The 27,917-nt window shown below is 40.0% G+C and overlaps 1 protein-coding gene across 22 annotated transcripts in view; it reads right to left on the bottom strand.

Moving 5' to 3' along the window:
- Positions 1-27,917, bottom strand: part of trpm3 (transient receptor potential cation channel, subfamily M, member 3) — a 169,645-nt gene that overhangs the window by 121,143 nt on the left and 20,585 nt on the right. For 7 of the 22 annotated variants that reach the window (XM_030415780.1, XM_030415796.1, XM_030415788.1 and 4 more), the window contains exon 1: positions 13,680-14,644. The exons of 14 other annotated variants lie outside the window; for them this stretch is intronic. In XM_030415780.1, the coding sequence (XP_030271640.1) occupies positions 13,680-13,769 (90 nt within the window). In that variant the 5' untranslated portion in view covers positions 13,770-14,644. Of the gene's footprint in view, positions 1-13,679; positions 14,645-27,917 lie in introns of those variants that run through there. One more of the 22 variants, XM_030415790.1, reaches the window with a different exon arrangement.

Here is a 27,917-nt window from a genome sequence, read left to right as displayed (position 1 = left end):
ACACGTCTCCCACTAATGTTTCTCACATACTCAACATTACCCCAATATTACATTCACACGAAAACACACAATCTCATTTAGCCTCATGATAAAACTGTTCTATTCTCACATTCTTTTACACCTCCACATTCGCTCCTTTTCTCCGTCCTGTTCCGTCCTCCATCCTGTATATTTCGTTAAGTTGAAGCTAGCCATGCATTGCGAGCGCATTGTACTCAAACATAGGCCGACTTATGCATACACATGTACATACACACACACAGACAGACTAACTACGGCTGGCAGAGCTCCCCTGGGTGCTGTCCTATAGCTATGCCATGTGATTTAGAGCTGCTCATTTCATTTTAAGGGGGCAAAAGTTAGAGTAATAAATGGGAAGAGGTTGGGAGGAGATGTAGAGAGTAAAAGAGACAGAAGCACCAAGATAAAGGCTGAGATGAAGGGGAAGAAAAGAGGAGAGGGAAACTAGAATGGAGAGGATATTTGCATACATGTGGTCTTAATTCATGTGAGGCCCATGGTGGCACTCAGGAATCCAGCCTATTTTTCACTAGGTTTAAAAATGAAGGCTCAGTGTTACAGCTGATCTTCAAAGACCCTTCATGCTCCTCACATGCATGTATGCGCGTGGACACGAGGGCATGTTTGTACCATTTAAAAAGGCTTCCACCGGGTAGACACTTTATCCGTCCCTCCATTATGCTGGACAGGGAATACACTATTAAAAGTATCATTACTCTTTGTCAAGGAGGAAGCCGGGCAGTCATACAAGTGCAATAAAAAACAACACTGTCTTTCTGGTTTGACTCTTTTACGTGCCTGCATGTTTGCGCTTGTGTGTGTGTTTGTGTGTGTGTGCGTGTGTTCTCGGGATTAGCTGTTGCTTGCAAATGAGAATGTGTACATGCGTGCATGATTAGGCAGCATGTGTGTATTCTGTGTTGAGGTGCTAATGTGTATGTGTGTTGATCCACGAGTGCAAGCACAGGGGAACATTTTGGAGGAGGCATGCGGGGGAAATAAAGCTGCCCCAGCATGATTTAAGATGCCACCGCTCTCAGCTAATGACCTGAGTGAGATCACTGAAGTGAAACAATACACTGTGTGAGCTGCAGAGAACAGTGTCGGTAGGGAGATGGATAAAGAGTGAGAGACAGATGCTGGCAAAGAGCTAACAAAAGCGGGAGTGAGAGATGATGTTACTGTAAAGAGCCAGCGGGAAATGATGGAGAAACACCTGAACAACATTTTTATAAAGAGGAACCATCAAAAGCCAGAGGTGAATTCCTCCTGAGCAGAGGAATGGAAAAACAACAGGGAAGAGTGAAGAAATGCTCCCATTCATGAGTGCATTAGTAAATGGTTGAAAGGCTTCCAAACTCTTATTGCAGACCACATATTGATTGTCAATAAAAAGTCTTCAAGGCCTTAAATAAACAACTGTTCAAGGAGATAACAGAGATGATTATGGTATTGATAAAAAATGCCTTTGTGTGTTGATGACCTGTTCCACTTCTACAACAGCACAGCGTGTAAAAGAAGTGCCAGAATAAAGACATTTCAACTTTTAGGAATTTTGTGTGCTGATGGTGTTGAGTTCTTTCATTTATTTGAACGTATTTGACCAGAACAATGTTAAAAGAACAGTTTGACTAAGCATTCAGTTTATTATAGTGTTAAGTTGTTGAGCAATTAGAGTCTTGTCATCAAGTTAGGCTGCCAGGCAAACAGTGGAGACACTTCTAGACCTTATGCTAAGCTAATTCCACCTTGGCTCTCGATACATACAGTATATTTTAATATGCAGCTGCGCTCATACAGAAATGTGAGATTCTCCTGTAACCAGAGTGGCCAAGTCACATTTGGGTAAATACAAACACTGTGAAAATGCCAGAACAAAATTGAGAAAGCTAGTAGGACTGTGCCTAAAGCCACCGTGTTGCAGTTTACACTTTGAACATTTAAAAAAAAACCCAGTTCATGATTTTCCTTTATTCCTTATACAGTAGTAGAAGAGATATGTGGCTTCAGGCCATCTCTGCATGGATGGAAAAGGTAACCTGTGAGACCCAGCCAGCCAATATGTGTCAATCTTTGGCAAACACTTCATCACTTGTTAGTTAATGGATTTATTGAGTAAATGTGCCAATTGTAGATCAAGGCGAATAAGAAGAGAGTGTGTAAAAATATGGTCCAACAATAAAATGCCTGAATTTTTCATTTTGAAATGAAACCAAGACAGTAAGAGTCCTAATGATGGAAAAAGTAACAGAGGCGGATATTAAACTCACCAACCCCCATTTCCTACATTTCTATATACTGTTGCCAATCTTCAAGATCATCAACAAAAAAACATGATTGTTTGCCTGACAAGCATAGAATTTGGGCTCATAATAGTTAAAAAGCAATAAGGTATTTGTATTTAACGCTATTCAATTGGCAAAGACCACAGATTTTGCATTTACTGGCAGTCAAATTATGGGCTGCTTTCACCCAAAAAGTTTCATTATGAAAGAGCAAAGAACCTTGCTGGGCTCATCTCAGCTTTGTCAATGTGCATGAGAAAATAAAAACAGTTTTTTTTGTTGTATAAATGTGCTGTAGATTTTGATGGCAGAGTTTTCTTGATCAGTATAGAGAACGAGACAGAGTTGAAGCGGGTACTTATCAGAGTGCCATTGATAGTCATGGATGCTGAAGCAGGGAGAGACACATTGAGGGGCATGGATAGAAAGGCACAGATCGAGGGAGTGATGAAATGAGACATTACATGAAGGCAGGACAGGCGGAGAGAGAGCGCTCTGTTCCATTGCTCTCTCAGATCAAAGCATTTTGTTAAAAGACTCTCCCTGTCATAAAGAATCCTATTCTCTTTCAACACTATTCATATTTTAAAAAAATCTTTTATTCACTCCTCTTCGTTTGGCTGTCACACTGCAAAATCAGCCCTCCAACATTACAGATAAGGTGCCAGATATGCTATCTTTTCATGGCGAATAGTTAATTGGCAACCAACCACAAAGCTTACCTTTTTTTAATGCAAAAAAAACTTGTACGGGAAATTTTGTCACGCTACTGTTAGAATCGAATACAAATCTTCACAATGATTAATGCATACCCCACAAATCTGTGAGGCAGAAACTATGTAATGCGTGGGCATCCTTAAAATGAAGGAATAAAAACGAATAAAAAACACTTCTTTTTGTTTTTATTTGATGCCTTAAAGTGATAAAGGCCAGACTACTGTAACTGTTTATGCAACAGATACCACTATGTGCAGCTCCAAATGTTTGATCTCCTTCAGGACTGAGGAGAAATATTAAAAAAGCAATATGCAAAGTCTGAAAACAATAATATTCAGTCTCTTTCATCTATCTTCTTTGTGTGATGGATGACACCTCAATTTGATCAGGTTAGGCGTAAAGCTTAAAATGATTCTTTTAAGTTTTTGGGCATTAATCTGGATCATGGAACAGTGCGGGGTAATAAACTGAACTGCGCTGTCCACCACAAGTCTGCAAAGTGTTTAGAAACTGAAGATGTTATATCATGTCTAAGCCTTTCCTACACACACACACACACACACACACACACAAAGACACACCACAATTACCAAGGCCATATCAATTATTTACAGGCTACCACATGCTCAAACATCCACAGCCGGGCATGCCTACGCATCCATTCCTGTGAGTTTGTCTGAAGTCAAAAGAAACGTAAATCTATGAAGGAAGCATATACTCATGTCAGACACGCTCAAGCACACACGTGATCTGTTAAAGCGATCAGTGTCAATTCTGGGCAAGACATGCTATCTTAGTTAATTGTAACGCTACTGTATCATAGCTACAGCTACTGTATTTCAAAAATAAAAGATTATTCTCAGACACCACCGGTTCAGTCTTTACAGAAAATGTTAGAGATTGTGGTTAGTGCCATGATAGAAAACATTCACTATTGTAAATAAATAAATAAACACTGTGGACAGATTACAGTTATCTTATTGTGGCTATCTCAGCATCAAAGGTACAATACAATGATAGAAAATAAAATTGAGATTAGTCAAGTGACAGGCTTTGCATCTTTTCTTTCTCTTATGACATACGTAATGTATTGCTGGTTGGTCAGACATTACATACAGCTCAGGTAAAATGATTTTTTCTTAATTTTCCATAATTTTATAGACGAATGATTAACATAGAAAATGATTGGGATATTAATCCATAATAGCAATACTTGTTAGTTGTAGTCTTGATGAATAACAGTGGCTGTGCTAAATAAAACCTTTTAAAACATCAGCAGTTGGGACAATGTGTCTTCAGTATCAGAGCTTTGAGACAGGGATGCTGTGCAGCCACTGTCCATGGTGCTGATTGTGAACTTCAGCTGATCTGGCTGCATAGTAGCACTGATTGGCTGGCTTCAGTTCAACATGAACAACAGTTTGACTGATTGCACACGCTTCAGTAACAATATGGCTTCTGCTATGAGATTATTACAGCCGCTAATTTTAGTCTCCTGAGCTCAGGATGCAATTTCAATACTTTTCCCATCCTCCTCTCACACCTCAGCTTGCCTTTTCATTATCTTAACAGCCTTGACAATTACAGTCTTGGTTCTGGTCCAGGCGCTTGTCATCTCACGCCTACAGCGCTGCAACTCACTCCTGGTTGTTGTGCCTGCATGTAGTGTCCGACCTCCACAGCCCAGCTGGTCAAACACAGACCATAGACCATCCACTACACACTGCTGCTGGCAATCGGCACCACATCGCAAGGGGCTCAGCTGCTGGTCGGCAAATCCTGACTGTGTGCAATGGCGGCGATTTTTGGGTTGCATCTACATGGTTGAATGCATTTATTGAATGTCACAATAGATATATGGGAGTGATTATGTATTGATTTGTGGATTTATTGATCAAATGTTGACCTATGAATTAACTAAAAATCACCTTCCGAGGATTCGTGAATATATGAATACACAAAAGGCAATTTGAGGGCGAATTCCATCCCCCTTAGCAAAATGCTTGTTGACCTGATACCCCCCTTTGTCCATCCTCTAGTAGCAGAGAAAATGTAGGAGCAGAAGGGTTTATATGTTGAAGACGCAAGTCCAGTCTGCCTGAATCACTGATCCTTGTTCAGACTTTTTGCAGGTTAGGGTCTCTGGACCTGACCATGGCTCTGAAATATCAGTAGTGTATTTGAGTTGCGTATTGATAAATTCATGGCGCTATCCATGGTGCTGAAGTAGTAGACAGCTCTTGTCTTGGACCTATAATACCTCTAAACTCTCTAATATAAATACACTATTCTTTACTATATTGTAGCCTATGTAGTGTCAATTTCATGATCAAAGAGAAAAGTAACCTGTGGTTGCGGATGAGCGGGAGGATCTACTAAGGCTTTCCCATACATATACGCTGGCTCGGCTTGACTCAGTTTGTCACGGCACGTTACCCCAGAGCAGCAGGGATTTGCATTTCCATTAAAAGGGCTACATACTTATAGGGGTTTATTTAACTCATGATGCGCTCGTCTTGAGTTGTGGAAAAAGGACAAAGCTCCCCTAATTTGGTTGTAAACACAAAGTTCCCCATTATGTGGTTATTTAAAAGGTAATATTATGAAGCAGCAAAATCAGGATTTGTTTGGTTTCAACCATCAGTAACATGTAACTATTCCGGAAAGTACAAAACTGGAGATAAACTAAGCTCTGTGATTCAATGAGAAGCTACAAAATTAATGAGAACACACTGGGAGTTTTGTGAAACTGTCTTTTCAGGTTTGATGCACCGACATGAGACCACTATCACAACACCGCCTTTATTTTGGGGGGTAAAGAGCATTCATCACGGGTTGGCCGCGGTTGCGAGATGTCACTGCAGCTCATTTGGAGACTGGGTGCAGCCCCACTCAAGAGAATGTCCATTACAGGCATGGCATGGCTCAACATGCCGCAGTAAAACTCCTACTTGAAAAGCAAATCAGTGTGAGAAGGGTTGACTCAGGAGAGCCCCATTAGACACACACTGCAAGAATATCCTTTCAGAGGTGAACATGGGTGCGTGTGTTGGTTGGTGGTGTGGAGGCAGGTGGAGCTCCTATTGGGTTGGGTCAGCGCCCCCTCCCCCCGTTAAAAATGTACAAATCACTGACTATGAATACGCCATAATGCACTAAATACAACCAAAACCAATCAATTAACATACATCACACTTCATATATGAAATAGCCTCATTCCTCATTCTAGGCAGCCATACACTACAGCAGTACCACTTAACTAATTAAAGTGATAAATTAAGGTGCTTCTGCATCCACACAATTTCTGAACTTTCAGATTGGTGTAAAGATTTTAAACTTTAAATTTCACGGAGCATATTGCGGGATACTTTGGCACATGTGAGCTTTACCAACGTGATAAAACATTATATTTCAATATACATACTACACTTGCTGCTTCCCTCTGGCTCCAGCTTCATTATGAACTGACAGAAATGATAGTGGTATCAATCATCTCGTATAAATCTAAGTGCATGTCAGCTTATTCGTACTTTGCAAGTTCCTACAATTACAAGCAAATTCTCACCAACAGAAACAGTGCTGTGTTTGATTTCACATACGTTTCTCCTAAACATTCTTATCCAGCATGTCCACATGCTAAGGAATGGTGATGGTGAAAGGGTTAGAGGTTAGGTTCTGTAAGGCTGCACTCGAACCAAATGTAACCTAAATTGATTTACAAACAAGATATAGCATGAAGCGGCACATAAAATTCAACAGCTACAGATTACATGCAGAAAACCTGCACAAACGCAGCAACGTAAAAATAAATGCACGCTATAAATTCTCCCAATATCTGTGTCATACTCTTTGCATCAATCTATAGTGTACATAAAGCATATCACGAGGATTCATGACTTACTGTCCTTATATATTATTAAACAGCCCTACATCACTGGTATATAATTCCCCATGACAGTTAACAGGTCAAAGGTCAGCATTCAGAGTTCATAACTCTACTGCTAGTGTCATGGATGCTGCTGCTCTGACTAAAAGGTGGGAGCTGTGGGTGGATGGTTATAGAATTTATATTTGTGTGTGTGTGTGTGTGTGTGTGTGAGTCAGTGTGTTTGCCAAAGGTGTTTATGCACTAGCTTGTCAGAAATTCCACAATGAAAACTCGAAGTGGTTTGCCAAATTATACATTTATTCTGACTCTGCAGGTCCTTTCAGCAATGAATCTCATAAATTATTCAGCAGCTGACTGGTAGGTACAGTCTTTCTGTAGTAGCTGATGCATTAATTCAAGACAAACGCATTTAGAAATAAAGAGAATGAACAGTATGATGACACATTGTTTCCACAAGCCAGCTTCTTGTTTAAAGATCCAGATATTTTACAAAGCATAACAGCAATAACAGCTTGTTTTACTTCCTATGATGTTGTGTGGAAGCATGCCAAATAGGAAATATAAAGTCTTTGTGTGCCAGGATAAAGGAATTAGGTGTTAATTGGCAGCTTATGTTCTCGTTTTGGTTCATTAGCGAGATACAGTTTTAATTGAAATTTCACAAATGTGGTATTTACCGGTTAATTGAGACAGAAACAAGCAAGCTTTGAGTGACTTTGAGGCTTTTGTACATTCACACCAACCAAAAAAAAGAAAAAGAGGAAGAGTGAGGGTGAGAGAAAGGGGAAAGGACCCTCCCTTAGGCCTGTGTGTGACAACATGCTGTTTCCTCTGGTTTCATTCAACACTCAAGTAGCATTTGCTTTCAACACATTGGGGTCTGTCAGTAAGTGTGGAAGTAAGAGAGAAGAAGAGTGAGGGGAATTTTGGAGACACAAGACTGACCTCAAATGCACTTTAAAAACACACAAAGCACATGCTAGTTGTCATGCTACATGTGCTGAACATGCGCTTAATTGTTTTGTGGCTCTTCTGTTTGTTGTAATGTTGTAACCAACATGTTATGTAACTGTGTTTTTATGTTTCCTGCAGAGACACTACAAATAATATTAGAGAGCAGCTATTATCATTCTCTGGAACAACAATATTGAGGGCAACACATTGACATGAGAGCAACAAATGCACAAAAGGATTCTATTGGAACAAGCATGTCAAGAGTGTCATTGTGATGCGTCATGGAAAATTGAATCAGATAATCAGTGGATTCCGAGCGCTCGCTAATTAGAACAATCCCTGCTGTCCCAATCTTTATCAGAATTGACCACGATTTATCAGGATGTGTGAATTAAGTATTTGTTGTACAGTTGGAATCTCATGCAAAGACAGAAAACACACACTTCAGCTGCTCCAACAATCATAAAACATCTAATTATCAGTTAAAATCTGTAATAGGATGTTGTATGCACAGAATCATATCATACTGAAGTCAAACAGATACTTGTTATCAGCCCAGTCAATGTGTTACACTCTTTAGTCAGGAAAAAGATATGATGAGGTGCTGAATTGGTGCAACATCTGTTTCATTAAAAAGACCCCCCCTCCCACTCTTATATAGAGCAGATACAAAGAGGAAATACAGATCACTTTTGTTATGAAACATTTTGTTTCTCATGCAACACACATACACTGCTTATGTATTAAAATATGTGATAGATACTAATATAGTACAGATATAGGGCCACCTTCATCTGTATCAAATTCTAAAATGCCCAGGCATTTACTTAGCTCACAACAGTTTTTGTGCTGAGATCTACAGAATCTAGGTGGTGCCACCTATGGGTGACAGATTGTACTTTGGCAGATTGTGCTCCTTCATCATTCTGTATAATGTAAGTGTAGATTATTTGATAAATATAATTGCAATTGTTGTATACTCCCACACATATCCACTCCTTGCAGCTAAACTAGAAGATATAAAGCACTGAAACAGTCTGTCTTTTTATGTAACACAAATTTATTTTTAGCATTAGAGAGCTGTATTTCTTTTTTTAGCAGCAGCATCCCGCCCACTGATGTATTTTGCATAAGATGGAGTGGTATCTATGCTTTATGATGATGATGGGAAGCCAAAGACAAAAAGAGAAGAGGAAAAGAGTTTGTAACAAAGACAGAAAGAGGCAGAAAAAAAGAAGATGACAGCAAAAAAGACAGGCACACTGGGCACAACAGAGAAAAATGCAAGATAGAGACGGGAGAGTAGAAACTAAACGACTCCATGAAGAGAATCAAAGAAAGCATTATTACTGTACTGTATGCAGCATTTTTTTCCACAATTACTGCATAGCACTGCAGAGGTATTAACACTGTTTGATTCCCTAAAAAGGTGAGGAGATGTGAGACTAAACCCCCTTGAAACTGTCAGAAAAGGCATTGTTATTGGAGAACTTCATGCAGTATGATGATCAAAAGAAAGATAAAAAACAAATCACAAAATCTAAATGTGTAATATAAGAGGCTGTCTTCTTAAAAGGCTGAGTAAAAGACAGAGATAGGTGAATGAAACAGATTTCTTGTTTCTGACATTCCAATATTTTCATTTGTTATCTCACTAAGTCTACACAAAATCACAGCTGCATATAATTGTTTTAGGAACAAGGAACAAGCTCTGACAGAGAGGAACTTTTAATTAAATCCATTTTATTATTCATCCAACAAAGAGCACTTTTTTTTAAAGGTCTGGATAAAAGAGCCCAGGGTTTCAAAGGGACAGTGAACTACATGACTCTCCTGTTTCTGAATTACTTTCTGGACAAGGGGCGATAGCACATGGACCAGAGTGAAACCCCAGGTGTGTCTTCTACTCCTTTTTTAGAGGTGTCCTACTTCAGGAACACCCCCCGCCCCCTTTACATTACTCTTCTGTGAAGTGGCACTTGACCAATTGCTTGCCATTTTAAAGGTCAATAGGAAGCAGTTGTAATGAATTCAATTACTTGCTGAACACTTGTGTCAGTACAAAGTTGATTCATTGTCAATTTGGGATCATTAATAAGTTAGTGTAACGCTTCCAGCCTTGGAGACAAAAGCATGTATTTTGAAGATATCTCTATAAGTCCACTCACACTGACATAGATACAAGAACATTTATCTTTGAGCTGAACTGAAAGACACACAGGCACATGGACACCACAGACAGAAACACCCAAATTAAAAAAACACTTTTACATCCGGTTAGGCTGTTATAGCTGATTCCATCATCCATCCACAACGGCTGACAGTCATCTACTTCTGAGCCCAGTACCTTCATAATTTAAAAGGAGCCTCACAAGAGAGCACAAAAAAAGTAGCATGTACCCTCAGAGTTGCCGTAAGGCAGGAGTTTTTGGTGTTCATGACGTGTAGAAGAGATAATGAAAGGAAGGTTTCTTTTTCAAGTATTTCTTTCATTCATGCTGCTGCTATACTATTTTTTTTTTTTACTAGCTGCTAGTTATAGACATTTGGTGTGAAGATCCTTTGAAACCCAGCACAGGAATGTATGTCAGTGGTGATGGGAGAATGTTTCTCAGCTGGGTGAGATCAGTGGGTCAGAGGTACAGTGGGAACCAGCAGTGAGTACAGTGGTGAGCTAACTCTCCTTACAGCAAACTGAGGGGACACGCTACCTCAAATTCAGAAAGACTTGATGTTTCACTGAGAACACCGTAGTATGCCAATTCAGTTAACATCCCCCAACCATAATCAGGTTTGCACTCAAGGACATGCACACACACCCACACACAATTTTACAAATTATAAGCCGGGGCTCTTTCATGGATCAGACGTCAAACAGAGTAAATTCCACATCAATGCGGTGAGCTTTTGGGTCTTGCCACTGGGAAAATGATATCTTTGTATGATCAATATCTAAGCATGCTTCAGCTCTGTGTTCTGTACACACACATGTGTAAACACACACTTCTACTGTCATGTGATGATAATGGGAGGTTGTTTGAGAAAATGGTAAAACTGGTGATGGGTTTTTGATTAACTGCATGAAATCAAGAGAAACAGTGGCTGGAGGAGTATTAGCAGGTTAGCTTGGTTACGTGTGGTGTATAAGATGAGATAAGATTGTATTACTGGCTAGCTTCGAAGAGACATTTGTGGTGATTCCTATTTGATGAAGGCAGTAACATTTCTTGGTGTGTTATCCTTGTCTGCAATGTCAATTTACACACAAAGGTATCAGTTCATATAAAATGTACTTACTGTAACTGTTTCTCCAACTCAATCATACGTACGCACAAAGGTGCTTGCAGAGTACATATTTGCCGCAACGTGCCTGTAGCACTGCATTTTAAATGCACACACTCATAGACAAGCATCTGCACAGACACAAGCACACACCTACGTTCAAACACACATTGACAATCTGCTGGACATATTTTCCTGCCTAAGGTAGACGGGAAACATCTCTGACAGCCATATAAATTGTAGTCACACTCACATGCACACACAAGCAGAAGTATGCAGTTGGCAGCAGCAGCAGGCAGGTAATAAGTTAGAGGGACATGGGAGGAAAATGCTTGTCGTGCAGAAATTTCCGACAATAATGATAGGCCTATTAAGTCATTTTTACACTCACAGCCTGATGTGTCCCTAGAAGGATTCACACACAGTGTCAGGGATCATAATTCGCTGTAGCTTCTACTGTTACAGACATTTAAACTATAAGACTTTAACCTCAAAATGAAATATCAGCTCTAAAATTCACATTATTTTTTTTATAATATTAAACAACTAATTGGTAATTCTTTTGAGCAAGAATCTCCTGAGTAAAACAGCAGAGATCACACCATGCTAATGATGTTTAATTCTAGAGGTGCTTTGTATATCGTTGTTGGATACAATGAGGGAATATGGGATGGGAACATTTTCACAGCTGGGAGCTCTAAATTCAACTAACACTTAGAGGAAATCAGTCTCACTTGATGACATCATGTTTTTCAAGTCTTGATGCTCACAGATCCAGCTTAGGGAGGGAAGAAATGTAATTGAATGTAAATGTGTAAACTCAGTTCAACTTTTTGCAGGGTTAGGGTTAGAGTGGATTTCTTTTATGGTTTTACTTACAAACATGTTCATTTCGGGGAATAGAATCACCTAGGATTTAGAAATGTTCACTGGTGCAATTTTAAAGGCTGTTTTGTCTAAAATGAATATATTGCACTAATCTTACAGCATTGTGGGTTCCTCTGAATACTCTAAGAACACACCAGGGTACAAAAGTAGGATCAACCACCAGTCAAATGCTGGTAAAATAAGATGGTAATGATGAACTACTGAGTGGCTCGTGAATTTGATTTTTTTTCTGTAAGTGGCTGGTAGATATTCATGTTTTAAAAAGCTTCCCATGCTGCACACACGTGCATGGAGACACCGCTTTCTGAAAAACTGCCTGCTCATGTGCAGTTTTACAGTAAAGCACGTTAACAACCCCACTATGAACGTCCTCGGGATCTGTTTGTTTGCGTGTGTGTGTCTATGTGCATGCAATCAAGGATCACAATGATAGTCATTTAACCAGGCCATACAAATGCAAATGCCTGACATGTGAGCTGAAGCACTCCAGGTTGTGTGGTTCAACATCACAGCGACACTGTTCTGTGAGACACTTTGATAAAACCAGATCAAAGGAGAGGGAAGAACAGGCATTCAAGACCTCCAACAATAGCCCACCTTCAAGAGTGCCTGTAACTGGCTTATACAAGCACATAAATGAATAAAGATTTGATTTTAGAGCAGAAATGTCTGTAAATAAGCCAAATAGAGGCACTCGGGTGCACCCACACATGCTCAGATACACAGATGAGAAGACGCTCATTTACACACATTATATTACACACCTCTGCTCAGGTGACATTGTGAAATGGGGTGCTCTGCCAACCAAACCTGGCCAGCTCTAACAAAATATAAGTCCACCGCGAGGCTTTACATTAAGGTGTGCTGTGAAATTCATTTAAACACCTGTCAACTGGGATTTGATGTTGCACATCCACCTCTTTTCTAAATTGCTTCAGTCCTTGTCATCACTTCCAATTCAACATCTCTGTTCACCCATCCCTACAAAATCCTCTCATCCTTTATATTGTGTCTCTTTTATTCAGCATCCACCTTTCCATTCCCCTTTTCTCATTTCTTTTACGCTTGGTCTCCTCACCTTCACCGTTTGTGCATCCTTCTTGCTATTTCCGACACTGGACCCCTGTAATCCACTCTCACCCTGTGATTCCTTTACATCTCTTGTTGTCAGTGTCTTGTCCTCTGCTCTTCTTCATTTTACATGTTCTAAATCATTTAGACATCTTTTTTCTGTCTAACACACTTTCTGTCACTGATTCTTCCATTTCTCCATCTCATTTCCTATGTGCATCTCTCTAACATCAGGCTCCTGCTTTTCTTCAATCTCCATTTTATCCTCTTTTCGCATCACCATGCTTCCATAGCTCTGCGCTCCCCTCTTAGTGTTACGCTGTCAGTTTTAACACACTTAGCTTAATTTTCAACTACATTCTTCCTTACAACAGCTTGGTAATACACACAGTATAACGTGGCATCGCAGCTTCTCCAGCATTCATTTTGTATCCTCACACCTCTTTCTACTTGTCTTCTTTTGCAAAAGTAGCAAGATAGCAGAGGGGCTGCCTGCCATATTTTACTATACATCTCCCTATAAATCTAGTTTTTAGTTCATTCCCACACTCCCTTCCCCTGTGTTCTTTTACCTTTAGCAGGCGTACAGAAGGCAGGAAGGCTGCATGGCACAGTTTTCTGATGGTCCAGTTGAGTGGCCGCGGTGCATCCAGCTGGTTCATGGTGCCCACTCTTCACGGTGGTGCCGCTGGTGCCCGGTTGCTTTTCCCGGCACCAGGATCAATGCTGCCCCACTAGGGGGGCAAAAATGGGAGAGGGTCTCCAACTCCAACTGCCGAAAAGCACGCAAGTCCCAGGGCATGACCCTCGACGGAGAAACAATCAACCACTACCGCCACCACCTTGAAGCCTTTACTTCCCCAAGCAGATGGAGATCTCACCTGGGCAGCTCTCTGCCCACCCTCCTCTTCCTCCCTACCTTCTTCTCCTCTCTGGCCCACACAGATCCAAATAGTTCAAGACAAGCCGAACCTGGAGCACAAGGAACATCTGAATCCTCTTCCACCAGTAGCCGGAGTGCACTCAGCCCTGGCGCAAAAACACCAAGAGTGTACAGTATTTCCCCAAACAATGGAGCGGAGCGCAGCAATGCACAACAGAGATACGAGAGTGTAGTGAAAGAGGGATGCAGGTAGAGAAAGACAAAGAAGGGAGAAAGAGAAGGAGGAGAGATGGAGATGAGAGGAGAGACGAGCAGTGCAGTGCAGTGCAGTGCAGTATAGCGCATAGGAGAGAGGAGAGGGAAGCAGAGTAGCGCAGAGCGCATAAACGGAGCAGCCTGACAGGCAGCGGCTTAGATTTGAGACTGCATGCACACTCTCCAAGATGAGAGAAAGAGAGAGAGGGGGAGATTGTAAGAGAGGGAGACAGAAAAATGGAGAGAGAGAGAGAGAGAGAGAAAGAGAGAGGGAGAGAGAGAGAGAATGTGGAGACATAAAATAAGGTCCAAATCAATTGACAGATGAGCTGAAATTGAAACTATTGGAATGGGATGCAAGAGAAAAAGATTGCTTCTGCGTATGGGAAAAAAAGGAGCAATGAAGGGAGAGAGAGAGAGAGAGAGAGAGAGAGAGAGAGAGAGAGAGAGAGAGAGAGAGAGAGCACAGGAGGAAAAAGAGGAAAAAGAGGGGGGCAAGATGGAGAGAATGGGAAGAGATGGAGGGGTGTGTGCTGATGCTAGGTATGGTGCTCAAAAGGAACATTTCGTTAATGCTCTGTCTTACAGAGTCAATTCAGACGGAGCTTGAAGATGGAAGCACACAAAACAACTTGGTGCTGTGGCAGCGGAGGAGAGGAGTACGACCTACTTACTGATTTGCGCGTTATACAAAATATTGTTTAAAGTTGTTAAATTAAAATCAGGCGGTTGATGTTGCTGTCGGAAAAAGGCATTTTAAATGCCTCTCAGCATCTCTATCTCCTCCTCTCTCATTTTATGTATCTCAGTTGGCTGTCTTTGCATGAATGTTGCAATGACAGCTCTAGCTATGAGGACAATATCAAATAAACAAGACGTCCTATGATGATGTCCTCTAAAGACGCTTCTTGAAATGAGTACATTACAGTTCTACTCACATATGACTTGTACCTTGAGTGCTGGCAAAATCTTTAAAGCTTAAAATAACATTGCAGTATTTGTAGGCTATATCACGATACACAATATATATCTCGAGATTTGAAATCTTTTCAAAAGCCTCTGTAAATGCTAGAACTGGGACACAAAGTCAAATATCGCAATACTATTTTGACGAAATACCTCAGTATCTGTTGTAGGGATGACAATTGGTATCAACACAGTAATGGGGATATAATGACTGAGAGGGTACTGTAATGGAGTCTTATAACCAGGGAAAGACAACATTTATGCCATATTATGATATAATAATATCCAAAATGCAAGACATATATAGTCTCATATCATGATAACAATAGACTAAGGATATTAGGGGTGTCAGAAAAAAAATATTCAGCACTGATGGCTATTGCTATTGTTAGACTTAGACTTTTATGCATAGACAACTTTCATTTACATTTTTCCTCAGGTGCACTTAAAGGTCCCTGTCGTCGCACATATCCATTGCCATATGAAGCCAGGTAGATTTTAGAGTTTAAGACGTGCACCTGAATGCACCATGAGGTCCCTCTGAGTGTGTCAAACTCCGGCACAGACCAAAAGCAGAGGAGAGAAGCAGAGATAAATCTACTGAGATAAACCAAAACACAGCAGAAATGCTCAGCATAGCTTCCTCATCAAAGACTTCTTAGTGCAAACTGACTGTGTGGCGGAGGGTCTTACAAGATTTACTGGCCAAACGGAAATTATTCTCACATTTGGCACTTGGCGGATACTGTTTCTGAGTCACAGTAGTTGTATAAACTGTGCTGGAGAAAATGAGACGGTATTCAATGTCACCAACAATTTATTGATTGACATAAATCAATTTGCAGTGCAGATGTGGAATCGTCAAAACTGAATTTGATACATTTTCAATTCAAAATCAAATTCGTAAACATACCAAAGAACCAATTTTTAGTTCTGTGCTATAATTCCTTCTAGCACTATAGAAACAAATGCCTGCAGTCATCACACTTTAAGTTGATTTAAAGTTACATGAGGATGAATCATATTTCTATCACAAGCCTGAGATTATCAGGTTTGATTAAAGGGTAAATCATTACTCTCACTGTCTTAAGGCAGAGGGAGAACTGCATTTTGCACTGTTGTTGGTTCACAGGCTACAATCATCCACAGATCAGTAGGAACTTAGAGTATATGAACAATGACAAATCTTATCAGTGCAGCACAAAGACCTGAATACAACAAAAGGTAAAATGAGCCGGCTATTTTTGCTTCATCTTTGTTACTATTCTTTATTTTGTGTTTTTATTTCTATCTCTAGTCGCTCAGACCATTTGTCTCCAGCGAGCCACTGCTTCAAAATAGTCAAAAACCCAGAGACCTGTCATAACAAAACAATGAAAAACACAAATTAACATCTCGCTTTGTGATAGACTTGGCATGCTCGGACAGGCTGGGGAGTGATTCAGTGTGATATTATTCTCTGGTGTAGAGATAAAAAACACTCAAGGTTCAGAGGTGTTGATGACAGCAAATGATGCCTTCTGTTAGATATACTGCACATTGTCAAAAGGAAAGGTTCAAATTAATGTCACTATGACTGTAGCTGCATTAAGCACCAAAATACCTGAATATGCCTGTGCAGCACATACTCAAGCTTTGCTGAGACATTACATCAGTTCAAATAAAAGCAAAGCTTAAAATATGGACACAGAATACTGAGGGAACAGTTTGTTTTATATTTGGGCTTTCATTAAAGGGAACCTTGAGGAAAATTAAGCTCAGACTCAGTTAACCTCACCTCAGTGAAGCAAGACAGGCTGTCAGAGTTATCCTGGGAGCAAAATAAAGAACAAAGAGTAATGCGTAATTAACTGAGAGTTCACTTACATTTATTTTAAAACAATAGCTGCGGCAATGCAACATAATACAGCGAAATATGAAATATATATATTGCTCTTAAATTGCACGTTACTGTTTTTTTAATACACATGTATTAAATACATGTTAGTAAAGAGTAGAGCTGGAAGATGAAACGTTGATTATGATTTTTGCCATGCATGTCGTAGCCCATTTCATACCACAAAGCATTGTTTGAGCCACCGGTAAAGTGGATGTCAAAGAGTTTTTCTGGGGAATAGGAAAAAAAATAAGTGGTACTGAGGGCCACGAAAGCAACACTGAAATTGAACTCGGGTTATCCTTCAAAGCTGAGGAAAATAATTTTATATAATCAATAAAATCTTTTATCCCAAAATACATATTAAACCAAGCCATCATTGCACAATGTGTACATTATGTTGTTCTATCTTTTATGTTAAGAAACTACAGAATATTCTTATGTTTAACTAATTAACCCTCTGGTTTCTTCTGGCTCTTAAGTCATTATCACCATACTCTGGCAAGCATTTGATAAATATCTATATTGAACAATATGGAAAACGTTTTTTTTTTTTTTACCATATTGCCAAACGCTAGTGTAGAGTATTTTGTTAACATCCTGATTACTGTCTTGAGTAACTACCACACAGTAAGTAGGTGGTGCCATGACAGTCACGGATTGACATTCAGAATATCCACCTCGCTGACCACCGACTCCTCCGGGGACCTCCAAGACCCCTGGGAAATGTGTCTGTCAACTGCACAGCCAGTCACTGTGGAGATGATTTGTGTGTGTGTGTGTGTGTGTGTGTGTGTGTGTGTGTGTGTGTGTGTGTGTGTGTGTGTGTGTGTGTGAAGGAGAAAAGGGTGGTAGGAAGGGAGCAGCATGAGAGTGTGTCTTTTTCCCCTGACCCTCTGGCTTCACACTTCTCAATCTCACCCCATGAAATGGTTCAGCAAACACATCTAACCCCATGAATCACTCTGCACTGTCTGCATGCCGACTCTAGATGGCAATCTTCTAATGCACAATACCAGTCTTAGCCTAGGAACCATCATTCAAACCCGACTTCTAAGTGATGCTATAATATTAATATAAATTAATATGAAACAATTGCTAACTTTACTACAACAGAGCCAGAGTGACTGCCTTTTGATAAATCGGTGCATCAGGCTACTGAGTAGATTAAGTCCGCAGGTGCAAAAAAAAATACTTACACACTTCAACCACCAGGTGGCACCAATTCAACATAACTGCTGAAGACAAAGAGAGTGTCTTGTGTGTTTTATCCTCTCACTCTTCTTGGCTACACTAATTATCACAACATTAAAAGGTATTAAAGCACTTACAAAGAACAAGACCAGACAAGATGAGATTTCATTCTCTCACAGTGATTCGTTTCTCCCCATGGGAGCTTAACTTGGCTGATGCAGGAGGCAATTTACTGTGAATTACTAAACTGATTCCGTGCTGAGAGCTTGTATCAGATGGTGAGGCAAAACAATAAATGTCTATAAACGTTTTCTCACTCACGTTTTCGGACGAGGTGGGAAAAGGAGTGCTGTATTGTGCTCTTTATTAGCGCAAGCAGAGGTCGAGGTGAATGGCCTCCCTATACATGAATCAGAACAAAATCTGCTGTCAATCTGAACAGATACTGCCCTGCACTTGAAGCAAGATTATTGTGCCAGCTAAAGTCACTCTGCTCTGGTGCCTGACGATGTGGATGTATGAGGATTTATGTAAATGTAAGAATGTGTAAATGTGTGTGTGTGCGCGCATCGGTGAATCTCTGAATAATTTATTCACGACCCACAAGTTGTCATGAGGAAAATACTCTTCATCATCCATTGAGTGTGTGAGTGATCACATTTATGTGTACTAACACAAAGTGGGTGTTCTCTATAACCCATTTCTTCTCGGCGACATCCCTGCTCCAGGTGGACCCTGTGACATCTGCACTGTGATAAAAGTGGGAAAGAAGCCCATTTCCACCTGTCAATCAAAGCCAGAGGCTCCCAAGAAGCTGCTCCCTCACTGAAAATGTGAATCATCTCTGCTGGTATTCATGTGAAAGAGTGGAAATCAATTATTAGAATTCTATTTAAAAGAGGTAGATATATGTCATATTGTAGTTGTATTGTATAAATGAATTAGAATCCTGACAATATTTTCAAGTACTGCATTAAACTGTATAAAGTCAACTGAACTGTCTTTTGTTACAACAGCATATATTTTCCCTGTCTATCACCATGTTCTTCTTCTGGAAAAACAATAACAGAAATGTATTTTTTCCCTTGTTGTCACCCACTAGTTTTGCATTATTTCTACAGACTATCGTTAGTGTGTCAGTCCAAGTAGATGGAAACATTATTTCGTTTCAGCCAATTAAATCTAGCTAATGTGTTGTTATCTAATTTACAGACATAGAGAACAGGAGGATAAGAGCACTGTTAATTTCAGTTTGCAGACTAGAAAGCTAATGAGCTGCTCAGCTGCAGAACCTTAGACAGAATGTAAAAATACCTGCAAATGTATGGTCTGGTCTGGTTAGATGCTATAGTGGTCCTGACTATTCAATCCCATTAAAAACAGGCTCTCTTTCCCAGCCAGCTTAGATGAAAAGCAGAATTTCTGACCTTTTTGTTTTCTGTTAAATTATCTACAATAAATATGAAAACACATTTATTTAGAGTGCAAAAAGGGATGACTAAATGTGATTTCAGTTGGATTTTAAACTATGCTACAACAAACCAAGACACAATGAAGATTTAAAAAGGACAAGTATTTTTTAAAGACAGCCAGCAAGAAGTGCCTTGAAGTTCTGCAAATTGATTAACATATTGGGATCTATCAAGACAGCTTTGCTGGAAGTCCCTGATTAATTCATGTCCCTCAAAGTTTAATATTGTTTTGTTTTAACTGAAGCTTTTGCATGTACAGAAGAAAACCATTTTTCCTCTTATAAAAACCTGTGACTCAGTTGACTCAGTGATTCAGTTGAGATACAGTATCCTCCAGATGCAATTCCTATTAGTTGTGCCATTGGACAGTTTATATACACAAGCTGAAATTTCTCCAAGGATAGTATCCACTTCGGCTTCTTGGTATATACGTCCTCTGATTAGGAGCTCAGCTCTCTCACAGTCAATCATGGTAAAAAACGTAAATGTAGTACCATCAAGTGTTGTAAATGGCAGCATTCACCACACATACACACAGACAACAACACTGTCAGTTTTTCAAAAGAAAACGAGGGACTGAGGTTATGTGATAAAGTTGTCTGCTGTAGATTGACGATGCCAAAAGTCTCTATCTGATTTGGCTTCCTCACACTCTTCTCTGTGTGATGCTCATCCCTTGGAGGATTCCCGGTAAGTGACAGTTCAATACCTACCTCCATATGCACTCAGACACACTAGTGTGCACATATATACACACACACACACACACACACACACACACACACACACACACACACGCATCAACCCCCTGCGTCTCTTGCCCTGAGGAAGCAGGAAGACCTCTACTGAGTCAGGAACACTCTTCCATCTGGAGAGAGGCAATGATTATCAGCCTGCGGGATAGAGCCACACACACATAAGCACACACACTCCAAGCCTCAAAATGTGTTGTTGCTCGACATTTTTTTGCTGCTCACCATCCAACCCGTTATCAGGCCAATGTGTAATAGACCAGCCAGCTCACCGTCTCAGTGTCAGGTTTTACCTTGTCAAGGTGTGAAAAGTTCAATTTCTCATTGGTGGTCAAGTAAGCAACAATAACTATACAACTTGTGATTAGACTTGCGAAATAAAGCTCTCTCTATGCGTATACTGATTTAAATAAACAATCTGATACCCTGCGGGCGGTGAAAAATATATTCGAGACGTGGCTGTTTAGTTGGACTTCCAGACATCATGGCACGCATATTTGGGTGCACATTTTCGAGATGTGCCCTCATGTTGCTAGTGGTGAAATGGTAAGCTAACTGTAGCTTACACAGTTTGCATACAACTTTATCTCGAGGCTCCGCATTTTTGTCGTCTACTGACCATAATCTGAAGTATTTCCAAACAGAGCTTTTTAGGTTGCTTGGAGTACAAACCACTCTCTCTGCTGCCGAGTTGGGCTCTGAACTTTCTGCCATTTCGTTTTTCTTTCTGCCATCTGTATCTGCCACGGTTTTTGTCGCGTCTCACTTTCAGCAGTAGCCCCTTTCACACTGCCGTTTGCATGCGGGGATCCTGCGCCAATTCTCCGCACCCTCCTCTGTGTGAAAGTTTCAGACGCGGAGAGGGGGGAAATTTCGCTCCGGCTCTGATCCACCTCTGGAGGTAGTATCAGTGCCGCATTATTGGTAAGCCGTCCCAGTGTGAACGGTTAAGCCGGAGGCGCGGAGCGTGGGCGTGTCGGTCGTGCAGTCTGATAACTGCAAAGGTCCTTCACTCAACTAAATACAGAGATATGTCCCACAAAGCAACAGTATAGGACCAAACAAAAGTAATGTAGAAACTGTAACTGTCTTTGGCAACTTATATGAGGAAAAAAATACCGCAACTGTACGTGGAGATGCATCCATCCTCCCGCCCGTCCTATCGACTCTTCATCACATTTCTGCCCGAAAAACATCGTTTGTCACCGGCAAAAACTTTAACACACCGAGTGTTTGTGATGAAAATAAATCACCGCAACTGTCAGCCCTCCTGACCAAGACTTCAGGGAACTTTCCCCCAGAAAACAGCCTCCACCCCCACGAGTGAGGGAGTCAGACAGCGTCCAGTTTACTGATGGTGATTATGTAATTATGTAATTTAGCACGAAAAACGTAACTTCGTCACTTTCCAGGATGTTTGGTGGGTCATGATCTCAATCACTACACATTATAACAGCATCCATATGATTATAAACTGTCCGCAGGTTTAGGTAGACAGGGGGAACACCTGGGAAACACCGACGTCATCCACATGACGTGTACAGTCACGCCTCTTTAGGAGCCGCAGCGCCGGCTTTCTGTGTGAATTACACGGCGGAACGGCGGAGATGCTTCGCTCTGTGTGAATCACCATCGGCGGAGAATTGGCGAAACAACGCTCCGGAGATAGTGCGGAGACGCTGTGTAAAAAGGGCTAGTGAGTGACGCTGTGCAAGTGCGACTCCTGTGACCTGTCACTGACCCGTCATGCAGTGCGCCCACTCGCAGAGCAGCCTCTGATGTGTTTTATTCCACAGTCGAATAATAATTTTCACAATCGAATCTCCGTTTTTTTTAAATATTCGAATATCTACGAATTTAGAATATTCGTTGACAGCACTAATATAGATCCATCAGTCTCTGGACACCACAGAATTTACCTTCCAAACAAATTCACCTGAGCATAAACCCTAATCTCAGGGAATCAAAAAATACAAAAAAGTCCCCTTTAGTCCTCCTAATCTCCTTTTTACATTTAAATTCCATGAATTACAATACAAGCTAAAATTATAATAAACAATACATTCCAACATAAACAGGACTGCCTTTTTGCTGAATTTTCAGGGACAGATGTTCTTGTATGCTGTACAGATTGTAAAGCTCTATGAAGCACTGTGAACTGGGATTTTGGGTCGTGTAGAAAGAATTGACTAGATTTGACTTGAATATGACATAACAGTCATGTACAGCTTTACCAGAAGGTTTTGCTACCACCTTAGTGAAAACATTCCTGCATAGCATGTTCAGCACATTTTGTTTACTCTCAAGCAAAGAGCCCTTATTTTACTCATAATGTAACACCTGCATGTATTTTCTGCCTTGTTTATATTAAAGGGACAGTTCACCCTAACTTTCTTTATACTCATGGACAGAAGGCTAGCTTACTTTAAAGCTCAGCTGTTTACTTCCCACGCTGTCAACCATGAGAAGATGCACGCTTCCTTTTGCATTATGTTACAGCTGGCAGGTGTAGTTTGAAAGAAAATGTTCCTGCATTAAACTTCTCACAACAAGGTTTGGGGACTAACCAAGTCATCATTTCTGGAAAGAGAAATCCCTGTTGAGATTTTCAAATGTATTTCTTTAGTGCTTGGAGCACCACAAGCAGAGTACCATCCAGGTCCATTATATTTAAGACAAGGCAGACATCACTATAGCCAATAAAGAGCAATACAGGTAAAGTATTTTTGATTTGGGGGTTAACAATCCCTTTAAATGCCTGTCAATCTTGGAGAGCTAGGGCCAAGAGTTAAATGCATGATAAGAGATACAAATGTGATGGGTGAGCAGGTGAGGTAAATACCAACATGTGTATGTCGGGAAATGGTTATAATGCAGGCAGAGACAGCAGGGATGACAGAGATATGATGATGTCAGGTTGTTGAACACAAGGTGAGACTGAATCAGACTGAGGCAAGACTAAAAACAAGGTAGAGGGAAGAGGGAGGACTATATAAAACATACCAAGATAAGTTTGGAGTCATGGAAGGTAAATTCAACCTTTAAGTTTAGCACGTATTATTTCATGCTGTAAGGTTGTCTGACAAAGAAACAGCGAGGGGCAATCCTCTTTTCTCTGCAGTAGTAATTATTTATGTGGCATTTCGCATTCCCCATAATAGAAAGTAGTAAAACCACAAATGACTCCAGTATACATAATTGCAGTAGAACAAGTACCGTTTTATGGTTGAGAAACTTGATCTTATACTCACCATAAACACATTTAATGTACTGCATCTCTTAATTTACATCTCTCTGATTTTAAGACATCTGTGTCTGAAGTATTGTGAAATGTATTTCTTTGTGCCTTTTGCGGAGATTGTGTTATGTTACAAATATGAGAGAAATAAGGGAGTGCTTGAGGAGACTAAACAGACATGAGACAAACAGATGGATACAGCCTCACATCCTCCAAGAAGGCCTGCTCTGCATTTAGAAGCAAATTAATACGCAAAAAAGGGAGCAAGCAAAACCGACACAACACAACCATCTCAAATGTGCAAAGGTCAAACTAGCAAAGATACGTTTATCATAAGTTCAAACAGAAGGCAATTACAGTAAATTGCACAGTATGTACAGTCTGCATGTGAGTGCACGTACATTGTCTGGAGGCATTTACTTTATGAGTGGTTGTGTGTGTGTGTGTGTGTGTGTGTGTGTGTTTGTGTGACTCAAAAGCATCTCTAAACTCCCAAAGCACTGAGGAAGGCAAAACATCACACAGCATGGTGCAATTATGGGAACTCTGTCTCTATAATTGGAAATGAATAATGTACACGGACTACTGGCGGTCCTCATAAAAGTTATCATTTTATAGTAAAATGCCACCTAGCCTGTAAACTATTCAGAAAAAACATCTATTAACAGTTTACTTTTTTTCAGTGAAAACCGTTTTATTTATGATGGAACTATCATGTATTATGAATGTCGCATACCCGCATACCCATATCCTTCTTCGAGTCAGCGGGGGGTTTTTAATGGTGACCAGCTATTCGCAATAAGAGAGCTTTTGTCAAAGATCACTCAATAAGAAAAAAGAAGTTCAGAGCAAACTTCGCAGCACATTGTCCTCCCACTGGGCTATAATTACATAACTATTATGCTGCTAGTCTGTACTCCTTTTTTCACAAATGAGGTGTAATACCACAACAAAACCTCTACAAACAGAAATTGCACTAAAAGGATAAAGCACTGATTTTAAAGTAAAGTAAAAAAAAAAATACAAGTATTGTACATATAATAGCTACTAATTTACAGCATCAGTTCTCAAAATATGTTACTTTACACCCTTGATAGCAGTATAATTTTGACCAGGTGTGACAGCTTCAGCTGGGAATGATCAGTAAGTGAGTCTGTCTGCATCACAGGGATGTGCACATAATCATAGAGGGGCAGGGACTCAAAGTCAGAAAAGGGCAGTATGTGCGTGCGCTATGAACATTTTTTTCAGGGCTTTATAACACAATATGTACATTAATGTAAAATTAATACACAAAGTACTTATAGAAAGCTAACTAGTTAGCTGTGTATCCTGTGTAGCTGTGAGTGATATGCAATTGCCATTTCTTTTGGGTCAGCAAATTATTGCCAACATGAGTTTATTCACATTATCATAATACTGAGGTTTAGAAGACATGCAATACAGCTGCAATTCTAAAAGGCACTACAACACTGGTTTATTATCAGGCTATTTATTGTAGGGCAAGTACAAACTAGAAATACAGGATACATGTCTAAAAATGTGACAAAACCAAGAAATTACTACTGTGAATGTTAGTAGGAACAGCAATGTTTACAACAGCAACAACGGCTTGATAACTCACAAAGGTTCAAGTCGCTTTTCTCTTTGCTTCTCTCTCTTTTAATACGCGGCAAAAAGGGCAGGGGCTCAAGGGCTCAAGCACCCCTTGGGCCCTATGTGTGCACGTGCCTGTTGCATCATATTAAAATGTCCTCCTGGGGACAGATGTTTGTCCACACATTAGCATTATAACCATGTAACATGCAGTCACAAACCTTTACCAGTGTGTAGCTGAGACTAAAATGAGGGCACAATTTGAAGATGATGTGGCCCTAGCAAGGGGGCCAGAACTAGGGAGGTAGGAAGTAAGAAGGTGGCCACTATGCACCCCTGACCCACATCTGGTTTAGGTTGCAGATCATTGTAACCCATCTCTAATCATTCCTCTCCATTCTAGTGTAGGTGTTAATGTTTTAATCGTGTGTGTGTGTGTGTGTGTGTGTGTGTGTGTGTGTGTCTGTCTGTGGACAGACTTTTGTCAGCACAATAGCATGTTAGTGTTTTGAGGCTGATGAGGTGTGTTTGCGTGTGTGTGTGTTTGTATGGTATCACCATTAAGTTTTAATACATTCCCATCTATTTCTATCAGTATCTCAATTTTGAGTAAACTGTTTCAGCATGGACCTTTGTACGATATTATATATTGGATTCCACACTAGTCAAATAGAGAAAGTTATTCTTTAAATTGACTGCCAACTGTTTTTGTTTGTGCCTTTGTGGTTGGAGGTTTTTGGGAGTTAATTTGATCCGACTAAACGGCAGAGCTGTAAAAATATGAAGGCAAAACAAACAGTGGATAGATGTTTAATAAATAAATGGTCAAGACTCTCCATCCACGATAACTTTAGCCCAGGTCTGAAATGTCTTGTGTTAAGCTTCAAGCTTCTCAAAGAGTACACTGAGGGAACAGTTTTTAGTGTTTTCATCTTCTGTCCGATGAAGCAGAGAAGTGTGACTAAGAACCATGGCCAGGGAACATCTCTGCTTTTCCTCTGAGACAGACCATTCAGATACTGACCAGGAGGACAGAATTAGAGGGAAGAGAAGGAAGTCAATGAGTGAGGAAGATAGGGAATGGACTGAAGAAAAAAAATAGAGTACAAAGAGGAAGGCAGAGAGAGCATGTCAGAGAACAATGAAGGGGCATAACCATTTGAGATAAACATTGCTGTATACTCCTTTCTATCATCGTTGGACTGCAGCACTGAACTGCTCTTTAGCATAATGTGGCTGCATTAAAGCAGCTTAAGCAATTCAAACCCTGACATTTAGTTTGAATGAGGCTGAGAAAGAGATTGATTGTGTTTGTTGTGAAACAACAATAACTGTCTACCAAAGCATTAAGATCATGCTCAAACCACCAGATATATATTGAAGGAAAATCTAACTTGATAACCAGTGCCTATAATTTATCATTTTAGAAGAAGTACTTATGTAGTGTGACATCCTCTGGTCACAACCCTGAGTGCAAAAAACAATTTTGTGACTACTTGGCAGTGGTGCACCCACTGGCCCTTACAAAGACATATCGGAATATCTCTATGGGGTTATTCTTAAGTGAATGACTAGTTGGTTGAAGGTGCAATATGTACGAATTGTAGTTGAAAACAACCAAACATTTACTAAAATGATCGACAGAATGTGAAGAAATGACAGACTGTTGCTATGGAAACACCAAAAACTCTTTGCTTAATATACTTCTTAAGAAGCTTGAAGATTAACACAAGACGTTTCAGACTGTGCTAAGGTTTTCATTGATTGATTATGAAGTCTTGACCATTTATTTAATACAGATATATCCACTGTTTATTTTGCCTTCATATTTTTACAGCTCCACAGCTTAGGCTAACTGAGGTAACTACCTATTGGCAGCTACCATTAGCAGCAGTTAGCAGTTATTCTGGTGATATGCCCCTATTGTTTTGGAGTTTGAACTTGACAGGTAGCAGACTATTACATATTGCACCCTTAAGCCTTTTTTTTATCATTCAATTCAATTTAATGTAATTTTATTTAATTCAATTAAATAAATACAAGTACATATTGAGGTGAGAGTCACGTCTTCCTAGACAAGTTTTGCTTTATCAAAAAATACTAATGTTAACTAACTGTTGCTACATGTTACAAAGCAACCTGTATTAAGATAAATGCACTAAAATTAATGCAATATTTGTATTTCTCCAATATACAACATAATTCTTCAAGTGAAATTTACGATTACATTTGTAGATTAAATTGTGCTCAATTTGAGTATTGTTTTACATTCATACTAGACTAAGAACATTCTTAATCTCAAAAGGTAGTAAAGGAGAGTTGTCAATATGCAATAAACAACTGGTTTATACTATCTTGTAAATGTCAGTTTGCTAATCTCACTGTAACAGCAGTTGTGGCATGATAAAGTGCTTAGATAAGCAATAATATCATATGGATTTCACTTCCAAATCCGGTCCTTAAATCCTTAAATTTGCAGACTTTAGTTGGTCAAGGCCCTATGCAGAATATTTATCTAGTTAATGAAAAAGACCTTCACCCCCCATGTAGTAAGGAGAAGTTTTTACTTCCTTTAGAG

The sequence above is a fragment of the Sparus aurata genome, chromosome 5 (assembly GCF_900880675.1).
Source record: "Sparus aurata chromosome 5, fSpaAur1.1, whole genome shotgun sequence".
Taxonomy (NCBI): domain Eukaryota; kingdom Metazoa; phylum Chordata; class Actinopteri; order Spariformes; family Sparidae; genus Sparus; species Sparus aurata.
The sequence above is the reverse complement of the archived record's forward strand: the minus strand, read 5'-3'. Positions and strand labels throughout refer to the sequence as shown.